Consider the following 10,467-nt stretch of genomic DNA (forward strand, 5'->3'; position numbering starts at 1 on the left):
CAACAAACCCTAGAATATGTTTCAGAATTAATCTCAGACTGATATTACTTTTCTGAAGTTCTCTTACAAGAGGTTCATGTGGGGCTGGGGATGTAGCTCAGCGGGAGAGCTTGGTTCAAGTTTATATGCACAGTATACTCAAAAATCTTTAGGACTTCAAGACCCAAAGGTAATTTTTCTCTCTCCTTTCCCTATCAGTGTTTCTGGATGCATCCCAAGGATTCTGATGCATTTTGGATGTGGGAGTAGGCCTCCCTCAGTTAAGAAGTAGACTGCTTTGCTATGAGGCTTTCAGTTCTTTCAGATTATATCTAGGCCCTTAATTTTTCTTTCTCATGTTGTTTTCATCTGAAAAAAAAATGATTCTAGGCTACCTTAGACATTTTTTTTTAATCAAAATAGATCCCTAGAAGCACTTTATTCTTGACATTCTTGACATGTTTCTAGATAATTTCTATGGTATAGTTAGTTTTTGACCCAAGGGGTTAGTTACTTCTCAGCTCAGTCCACTTAAAAGGATTAAATCACTTGCAGTATAAACTTTTCTTGTTTGCAAAGTTGACTTTTCACATGAATGATTTTCAGTCTCAAGAAATTGTTCCTTTTTCAAGAACTGTGAAATCTTATGTTATAAAAAGGTGAAGTGGGTTTCCTAAGGAAGTTCCTTTTAAAGAACACCAAAACATCTAAATGGGATTTTTTGTTGTAGTTTATGAATATTTTTGCTGCCTCTGTTTCTATATTAAATAGAACAATATGGAAAATAGCCCCAATAGTGGAAAGATGGTCCTCCACTATAAATTCTTTCTCCTTTTTCCTTTCCTAAGGTTTCTTTTGATTGTACCTGCTGGGTTTTGAACATCATGCAGCATTTCTTTCTTTCTTTTAATAGTGGTACTGGGAATTGAACCTAAGGGCTCTCTACCACTGAACTACATTTTGAGCTATTTATTTTGAGACAGGGTTTCACTAAGTTGCTCATGTTGGCCTCAAATGTGTGATCCTCGTGCCTCACCTCCTGAGTAGCTGGAATTAGAGGCATGCACCATTCTATAGCTTTTCATAAAACTCCCAAACTTTGAGCCCTTGTGAAATGAGTGGATTTGTGAAATGAGTGGATTCAGCACTGGTAATATGATAGCCATTTAGTAAACTTAGAAGTTAAAAAGAAGAAAATTGAAAATAATTCTGTTCCACCTGTGTGTAGCAAGCTATAAGTTCAATTTTTTAATGTTTGTCTAACTTGGAGGCTTTTCTTTGTCCTTTCTCCAGCACTTTGTTAGTGAACGTAAATATGACGAGGATCTGGGACGAGTAGCCCGATTCACCTGTGATGTAGAGACTTTAAAGAAGAGCATTGATTCCTTTGGACAAGGTGAGATGGTGAAAGATTCTAAGAGGTAGAGGTAGTGTCCTTTCTATCCTTTACCTCTTAGGCTCTTTTTTTTTTTTTTTTTTTTAATGCAGTAATGAGGGTTTATCTCAGGGCCTCACATATGCTAGGCTAGCACTCTACCACTGAGATACATCCCCAGACCTTTTTATTTTATTTTGAGACAGATCTCACTAATTGCTTAGACTGGCTTTGAATTTGTGATCCTCCTACCCTGGCCTCCCAAGTAACTGGGATTACAGATATGAACCATCACACCTGGGTGACTTATCTTTTCTTGGCATGCTAACTAGCTTCTCCACTGAGTCTTCCTCAGTGCCTCTTGTATGTTTAATTTTGTGAAAAGTAATCATGGGAATATTTATGAAGTCTGTGGATGCAGATACTTGAAACTCTGAAGATGATTATTTACTAGGTCCCTAAGAATAAATACACTTTTTCTCTGGTTACATACCTGTAATCCCAGTGCCTCCAAAGGCTGAGGCAGGATGATCACAAGTTCAAAGCAAGAGTTAACAACTTAGCGAGGCCCTAAGCAACTTAGCAAGACCCTGTCTCAAAATAAAAAGGGTTGGGTCTGTGGCTCAGTGGTAGAAGTAGAGCACTTGCCTAGCATGTGCGAGGCACTGGGTTTGATTCTCAGCACTGCATATAAATAAAATAAAAAGTCCATCAACAAGTAAAATAATATTTTAAAAATAAAATAAAACAAAATGCTTTTTCACTATTTTCTGCTGAGTTGAGAGGTGTAAAATACATAGTGTAAAAGAATATGGGGCTCTGGAGTCAGACCAAGTTTGAATCTTTGCCTCAAAGCTGATATCTTGGATTTTTTACTCCTCAAATAGAGATGATAATAATTGTAATACCAGCCTTCCCTGGCATATAATAGATCCTTAAATATTATCCTTAAGGTGGGGGAGGGTGCAGTGTCTGTGAATGAAAGTTTGTAGTGACAAATTGGTTAGACCCTCTGTTCTGTCTCAGTATAAAAATGAAATGTGGCTGGAAGTATAGCTCTATGATAGAGTACCTACCTAGCATGTATGAGGCCCTGGATTATTTCACCCCAAAAAAGTGAAATATTGTCCTTAGGGTAGTGGTTGTTAACTAATCATTAGTTTAAAAAAAGCTAAGAAAAAAAATCTGGGGAGTGGTGGTTTTTGGGTTTTTTGTTTGTTTGTTTGTTTGGGTGGTGGGGGGCTCTGGGGGCTGAACACTTTACTACTGAGCTACATCCCCACATCCCCAGTTCTTTTGATTTTGAGACAGGGTCTCACTAAGTTGCTAAGGCTGGGAGATAGTTTTAAACCATTGAATTCTTAACAAAATTTGAATTAAAAATATTAATATTTTTCAGTTAGATTGTATTTTGGATTGGGGGTTATTTTTGCAAAAAGAAATTTGGCAAGATACATGTTTGTGGTAAAGACTAGTTCTATTCATATTTAACTGATCTTGATTATTTTTACCTTGCATCATTCATATTTTTTTGAAGGATTTAGAAAAAAATTGATTTGTTTACCTTTCTCTTTCTTTGTAAAGTGTGTACTTTAGAATGTTCCTTGCATAGGAAACTGAACATATGGCCCATACTATTGTTCCCAGGCTTAGTCAGCTTCTGGGAGGCACAGCCAGGAGTTTAGGTAGTAGGAAATGCCAGGAAGTCATTACTCAGTAGGAAGCATTGGTAACTTGATCTTAAAACTGTTTTCCCTATCTCTAAGAATTCATTTACCCCAAGCAGTGAGGATTTGGAAGGAGGGAAGAATGAAAGCAAAGGGAGGTGTTTCTTCCTGTTATCCATTTTATTGGTTTTTCTTTATGCTATTCTAGTGGATAGTTCCTTATCTTAAATTGTTCATTTTGAAATGGAGAAACAGGGGAAGTATTATTATTCCTTATGCTTTTCCATCATATGACCACATGTTCCTCATATTTCTGTTTCAGTGTCCCATCCAAAGAATAGCTACTCAAACAGATCACGATGTAGCTCAGTTATAGCTGTGTCCTTGAGTGGCCCAAGTGATGCCTCTGCTGCTTCCTCTTCCACCTGTGCCTCTGTTCCCAGCCTTACAGGTGCTAACAAGAGAAATTCGGCACCAGGAGAGACTCCTACAGCCAACAGCAGCCGACCCTACCAGCCTCATCGGGAGGTAACCTAGCTTCCACACTGAGAATGGGAAAGAGCAAAGGCGTCCAAGTTTTGAATTTTTAAGTGCTGATATAGCTCAATATACTAACTTCCTCTCTCTATTCCCATTCCATACTGATTTTTCTTCCCTCTAGTACCAGTTAGTTCCTGAGAAAGTATTTGACAGGTATTTCAAACTATCAGCTAGTAACTTCCTGTTACCAAGAATTTCTGACTTTCTTATGTTGGCAGTGATCCTCACCCCTTAGGTAGTATAGCCTGGTAATTAGTCATACTGGAAGTCATGTACCATCTCAAGACAGACCAGCACTGCAAGTGTAGGTTCTCCAGCATGTATCTGAAAGCAACAACTCACTAGAAACTCAGTATAAATGTATCAGGGGAAGAGAAAGTGAACCTACTAGGGATGAGGAATGAGCACATTAGTGGAAGAGTAAAGCCAAATGCAATGGCGCAGGCATATAGTCTCAGTGACTCTAGAGGCTGAGGCAGGAGAATCGCAACTTCAAAGCCAGCCTCAGCAACTTAGCCAGACCTGTTCTAAAATAAAAAATAAGAATGACTGGGGCCGTATGGTTAAATGTCCCTGGTTTCAATCCCCAGTACCAAAAAAAAAAAAAAAAAGGAAGAGTGGAAGAGTAAACCATACTTTCTTTTCCTTAGTTTGAAGGAGAAACAAAAGAATAATCTAAGACAAAGCTGTCAATACATTGTTCAGAAGTGATTTAACATTGAAATTGGAAGACAAAAAAAGAAATCCCTCAGGGCATAAGCTTTTTGGTCTACTGCAATATGGTTTAATCCTGGTTTGCAACGTTGACCATAATGGTGCTAATTTTATTATTCCAATTGTTCCTTATCTTAAATGGCCTAAAATCTACAGAATTCAGATGCCCAATTAAGAGCTTGTAACAACCCAAAGAATTCTCTTCCATGTTAGCTTTCTTCCTGAAAAGTGAGGTAAACTACTCTTCAGTGAAGAGTCTATAAGTGAAAAGCAGGAGACAATGGTGGAAGATGTATTGTAATATAGTAGCTAGGTCAGATTGGCTGACAGAATTCTGAGTCCCAAACATGATATACCTCAAGTATGGTTTTTAGATTACTCCTGTGAACTAAACTAGAACAAATGGTGTATCATAATGCCAGAGTACCTTGAACATTGTATTCTTTTATCCTTAGGTGTTGCCGGGGAACAGACGAGGAGGACAGGGATTCAGGCCTCAAGGCCAAAAGTCCAGTGACCCCTCGAGCCAAGGGCGACATGACAGTATGGGTCGTTACAGAAATAGCTCCTGGTATTCATCTGGTTCTAAGTATCAGAGTGCTGCACCCCAGGCACCTGGAAACACTAGTGAGTGGGGCCAGGCTCACTCTACAGGGACCAATGGAACTGGAGCCAGCATGGAGCCTTGTCCATCCAAGCCCTCATTCAAAAAGGGGCTCCCCCAGCGCAAACCCAGGACCTCTCAGCCTGAAGCTATGAACTCTTGAGAGAAATTCCAGTTGACCTTTCTTCTGTATGCCACTTAATTCAATCTGATAACTGGACTTTAGAAAACTTATAGTTAGATTTAATAACAAAAAGAAGTTTATGCATATCACTTTGTGCCATTCTAAATATTTTTTTTGTTTCTTCTCTCCTTATTTCCTCTTTATCATTTTTGGAGGGGAAACTGTTTTTTCCTCTACCTTTCCCAGTGATATGGACTGATTTTGATTAGTCATTTCCACCAGGAATCAGGGGCAACTATTTCCACGCTTCCCAAGGGTAAGCAACATTCTTCCCACTACACCAAGTCTTCCAACTGCCTGAAGAGGCCTTGTTCAGCAAGTCCCCATTGTTGAGGCTATCTCAGGAGGAAGTGGGTCAGAGCTAGTCCTGTCACCATTTCAGTCTAAGCAGAAGCCACAGGTGCCTGCCAAGTTCCCTCCAAATAACAATTTGACCAGAAGAGGCAATTGAGGGGATTGTATACCACACTGGATTAGCCAGAAAAGGGAAATGTTAATTGGTAAAAAGGAGAGAACACCAGGAAACATTTGAGAATCTGCCTCTATCTCAGAATGTGCCTGAGATTTGACACTTGAATCAGGGTTTCAGTCCCCTGCTTGGCACCGTAGCTTAACTGCAATTTCTTCAAAATGCCCAAAGCCTTGTTTCCTGTTACCTTAAGCTGTACCTTAGACTGCAAACCAGTCTAAGGAAGTCTGTGAAAGTAGCATTTAATTAAAGTCTTTTTTAAGTTTAAAAAAAAAATTGTTTCAATGTTTGAGGATTTTTTAAATTGATGTTCTCCCCCTTTGCTGAATCCTGTTCTGATCTTGAACCAAATTTATAGCAATATAATTGGTATTAATCTAAGGTACCCAGCAAAAAATTGCTATAGTAAATCTTTATAGATAAATAAATAAAAATAGCTGCATAAATGTTCCCACATTTGTTTCATAGCAGCAAGAGACTTCATTTCAGTATCTGTTTTTCTTTGGGCTTCATGGGGTAGAAGTCACTTGGACAGCTTATTCTGTGCTTAAATGAGGGGGTCTGATTCCTAAGTCATTTGTCCACTGCTGCTTAGCTTTAGGATCAGATTAAAATATGAAAGCCAGGATAAGCAAATGCAGCTGTTCCTTATGAGGAAGGATCCATAGGATAGAGAAGGAGTGCTTAGCAGGTTAGAATAACCACAGCTGCCAGCCACTCTCCCAGGCAACCAAAGGTTATATTGGCACCGTTTTCCCTGCCTCCCTGTCCCTGGATAGGGGTAGTGAATTTAACTGTATAATTGAGCTCCTACATATAGCAAGTAGCTAGTGCTGGACCTCTCCTATCCACCCCACTCCCAGCATCTATGATTTAATAAGAGTTTTCCTTCCTCCAACATGTGTCTCCTGAGCCCAGGTTGTGGCAGTGGTGCAGAACTTAGCTGCCTCAGGGCCTCCCATGGCTCCTTGGTTGAAGCTGAGCCTCCAAGGTTCAGGTTGGTTGAACAGATTGAAAAAGAATGCCTGTGTGTGTGTGAGTGGGTGTGTCTTTGGGTAAAGAAAACAGTAGTCAAGGAATACTGGGGAAACCATTTCTAAGGGACTGATCACCTCATTTTGGAGACTTTATCTAACACCATCAGCCTGCTAGGTGTCAGGAAAAAGCCCTGCTTTCCTGATTAATTACTTGCCTATACTATATAATAAATCCAGAGATTGAGATAACCTTGAAAGATTAAGAGACCTATCCCTATATCCAGGCAAGACTGCATTTAACCACTCTGACAAATGGGAAGCAACATGTTTGTCAAAACTGCCTTGAAATTGAAATTTAAATTTCCTTATAAAAAATTTTGAAGGTTTTTTAAAAATATATTTTTAGTTGTAGTTGGACACAATACCTTTATTTTATTTATTTTTATGTGGTGCTGAGGATCAAACCCAGCACCTCCCATGTGCTAGGCAAGCGCTCTACCACTGAGCCCCAACCCCAGCCCCATGAAGATTATTAATGACCATAAAAATTTTGAAAATAACGAAAGTTCTTTTTATTGTTTTGTTTTGAATTACAAAGGTATTATTTAAAATAATAAATAAAGCCAGGAATGTTGGTGCACTCTGATAATCCCAGCACCTTCTGTGGCTGAGGAGGATCCCAAGTTTGAGGCCAGCCTCAGTAATTTAGCAAGGGCTGGGTTTGTAGCTCAGAGGTAGAGTAACACTGGGAATAATCCATAGAACTACAAAAAAAAAAAAAAAAAAAAAAAAGTGTGTGTGTGTGTTTGAAGTGCTAGGGATTGAACCCAGGACTTATTTTTTTTTTAAGTAATATATCTAAACCATAATTCATTGAGTATCTCCTGAACATATTCTAAATTTTCTAATTTGTCTTTTCTTCAGTGAAGAGAAGTTAAGGTTATCTTAAGTTTGATTTGTGTTGTTCATAATAGTTCTGGGTTTCCTAAGAGAAGGAAAGTTTCATACCCTGGGTAGCTACTACTAATCCTCAAAGAGGTTGTATCTGTCATTTTTCCTTCCCCTTACAGGCATATGTCTTCCCTTACAGGCACATGTCTTGCCATCTCCAACTTAGAGATAGGACTGGGGCTTCAAGTTGTTTAACCATCAGTTATGTGTCATTTGATAGGTAAAATTTAAACACCATGACTTGGCTGGGTATGTAGCTCAGTAGTAGAGCACTTGGCTAGTATGCCTGAGGTTTAATTCCCACCACTGCAAAAGAAAATTAATAATAATTACCATTACTTCATTATGAACATCAAATATTTTCTGGACCCCTAATCTATAGCCATTTTTTAAAATGTGCCTTTTAAAATAGTAACACAAGCTGGGCACTGTGGCACATTGCTTTAATCCCATCATTTTGGGAGGCTGAGGCAGGAGGATTCCAAGTTTAAGACCAACTTCAGCAACATAGACCCTGACTCAAAAGGGCTAGAAATGTAACTCAGTATTAGAGCATCCCTGTGCCACAAAACAAAACAGTACCATGAAAATACAAAAGTAAAAATAAAACAGTAATACAAACTAGTTAAAAAGAAATACTGGTTGAAAGTGTAGCTTAGTGGTAGAGCACTCGACTAGCAGTCCCTACATTCTATCTCCACGCCCCCAAAAAAGGATACATGGTTGCAAGTAAAAAGTGATCGCCTATCTTGCCCCATTCCCCAAAAGAAATCATTGGGAAGTTTCTTACATATTGTTCCAGAGATTTTTTTAAACCCAAATGTTTTTCTTTTATATAAATGGGAATCATTCATATATTTACACAACTTGCTTTTAAAAATTTCCTTGCTTTTCATAACCTAATTATTTTTTCCTTTAAGAAAAAACATTATTTGTAAATGGTTATAAAGAAATGAAATTAAGCTGGGGTTGTGGCTCAGAGGGAGAGCACTTGCCTACCATGAGTGAGGCACTGGGTTCGATCCTCAGCACCACATAAAAATAAAAATGAAGATATTGTGTCCACCTATAACTAAAACATAAATATTTTTTTAAAAAGAAGAAATGAAATCTAAACAGTTCAAAAGTATAGATAATAAAAAGTAAGCTTCCCTGCCATTCTGGATTGTTTGTACCCTCCCCAGAGGCAACCACTATTTAATTTCTTATATATTCTTCTGGATATATATATTTCATAAGAATATATACTACTTAAGGGCTGAGGTTGTGGCTCAATGGTAGAGTGCTCACCTAGCACACTAGAGGCCCTGGGTTTGATCCTCAGCACCACATAAAAATGAAATAAAGATATTGTGTCCACCTAAAACTAAAAAATAAAGAATATATACTATTTAAACCTCTTTCCACTGGTATTTATAAACATATATCTTGTTATTTCTTATGACTGCATAGTATTCTACTGTATAAATATAATTAGTTTAACTGGTCCCTAATGATGGTATTCTGGTTTTTGCTATTACAAGTATTTTTGAATGAACATTCCATAATACATATATTATTCCTTGTGTGTGAGAGTGTATATGTAGAGTAAATTCCTAGCAGTGGAGTTGTGGGGCTGTGTAATTGATAAAGTACTCTTCATTATTGATCAAGTGGCAGAGGTTTACACTCTTACCACAAGTATGTGGGAGTACTTTGCACAGTTGTTGAGGTGGAAGCTAAGGAGAAATAGAGATAACTGAAACATAGTCCCAGACTTCAAGTGGCTGATAAACTAGTTGAGATAGGTACTAGGGATGTGGCTCAGTGATGGAGAGCACTTGTCTAGCATGTGTAAGGTCCTGGGCTTAATCCCCAACACTGCAAAAAAAAAAAAAAAAAAAGCAAAAGGAATGATAGGTTTGTGTGACAAAGACATACTAGATGAGTGTTGCATGAACACCCTGCTGTTATCTTGTGTAAGGTGGGAGCATTACCAGCAGAACCTAAGCTACAATATACTAGCAGGTGCTTCCAGGCCAGCTTCAGTCTTACAAGTATGGAGTATTTCTGAGGGGAATAGGAGAAATTATGGAAAATCTGTGGTATGGTGTCATCCATCTGTGAACTAACCTATGTTCTTGAAAAAGCTCAGTAGAACTTTTGCCCCTGGAGATCCTGCCACTGGACCTAACAAATGAGGGTTTTGATTTATAGGACTCATTCCACATGGTAAGAATTTTATCAATACAGCAACATGCATTTTGGAAGAAGGAACAGGTGTCTAAAACAATACCTGTTACATAAGTAACTGAGACTTCATGTAACAAGGAATTACTTTATCACCATTTTAACCAGAGTATTGACCCTCAGTGCTGGCAGCCAGAGAAACATACGATAAAATTAATCAAAGTTTTAGTTGTTGCAGCTACTTAGGAACATTTTTTCTTTTCAACATTGAAGCACTTACTGTGTGTAAGGCTCTCTGCTGAGTTCTGAGGCCAAGATAAATGGTTCTAGCCCTTTCTTAACTATGGAAGCCCTGCCTGGTAGCCAGGCAGTGTGGTAGAGTAGAAAGACCTTGGACTTGGACTTTAATTCTGTTTTGTAGTTTGGAAGTGTGACTGGATGACCTTGGGCATGTAATGTAACATCTTTGAACCTGTTACTAAACTATAAAGTGAAGACCATGCAACTATTTTAAGAGTATAGCTACACAGTACCCTCAGTGTATAAGCTAGCCTGTGATAAGTATCCACTTGCCTCTGCTTGCTTGTGTCTCTTCTGCCCTTTAAAAGCATGTGATAGGTTTCCCCTATATCAAGCCCTTCATTAATCAAAAAGAAGAAATCAGACACATGGTTATACTCTTCTACCTGGCTTTTCTCTCAGAGTGTGTATTCCTTCAGCATGGTGGGCCTTGTGCCCCTCTTGTCTAAGCCCTGTCAGGAAAGTAACCCTTACCCAGTTTCAGAGCTGCGTGGGTGAAGCAGGCTGGGTGCTAATGGAACAAGCAACCTCAGTAAAC

The 10,467-nt window shown here is 38.6% G+C and overlaps 1 protein-coding gene across 1 annotated transcript in view; it reads left to right on the top strand.

The window, feature by feature from the left end:
• Spats2 (spermatogenesis associated serine rich 2) overlaps positions 1 to 5,922 on the top strand; it is a 34,851-nt gene extending 28,929 nt beyond the window's left edge. The window contains exons 9-11 of the mRNA XM_015493456.2: positions 1,273 to 1,375; positions 3,344 to 3,549; positions 4,731 to 5,922. Coding sequence (XP_015348942.2) covers positions 1,273 to 1,375; positions 3,344 to 3,549; positions 4,731 to 5,042 — 621 coding nt within the window. The 3' untranslated portion in view covers positions 5,043 to 5,922. The remainder of the gene's footprint in view (positions 1 to 1,272; positions 1,376 to 3,343; positions 3,550 to 4,730) is intronic.
• The last annotated feature ends 4,545 nt before the right edge of the window (positions 5,923 to 10,467 follow it).

The sequence above is a fragment of the Marmota marmota genome, unplaced genomic scaffold, assembly GCF_001458135.2.
Source record: "Marmota marmota marmota unplaced genomic scaffold, marMar, whole genome shotgun sequence".
NCBI classification, from domain to species: Eukaryota; Metazoa; Chordata; class Mammalia; order Rodentia; family Sciuridae; genus Marmota; species Marmota marmota.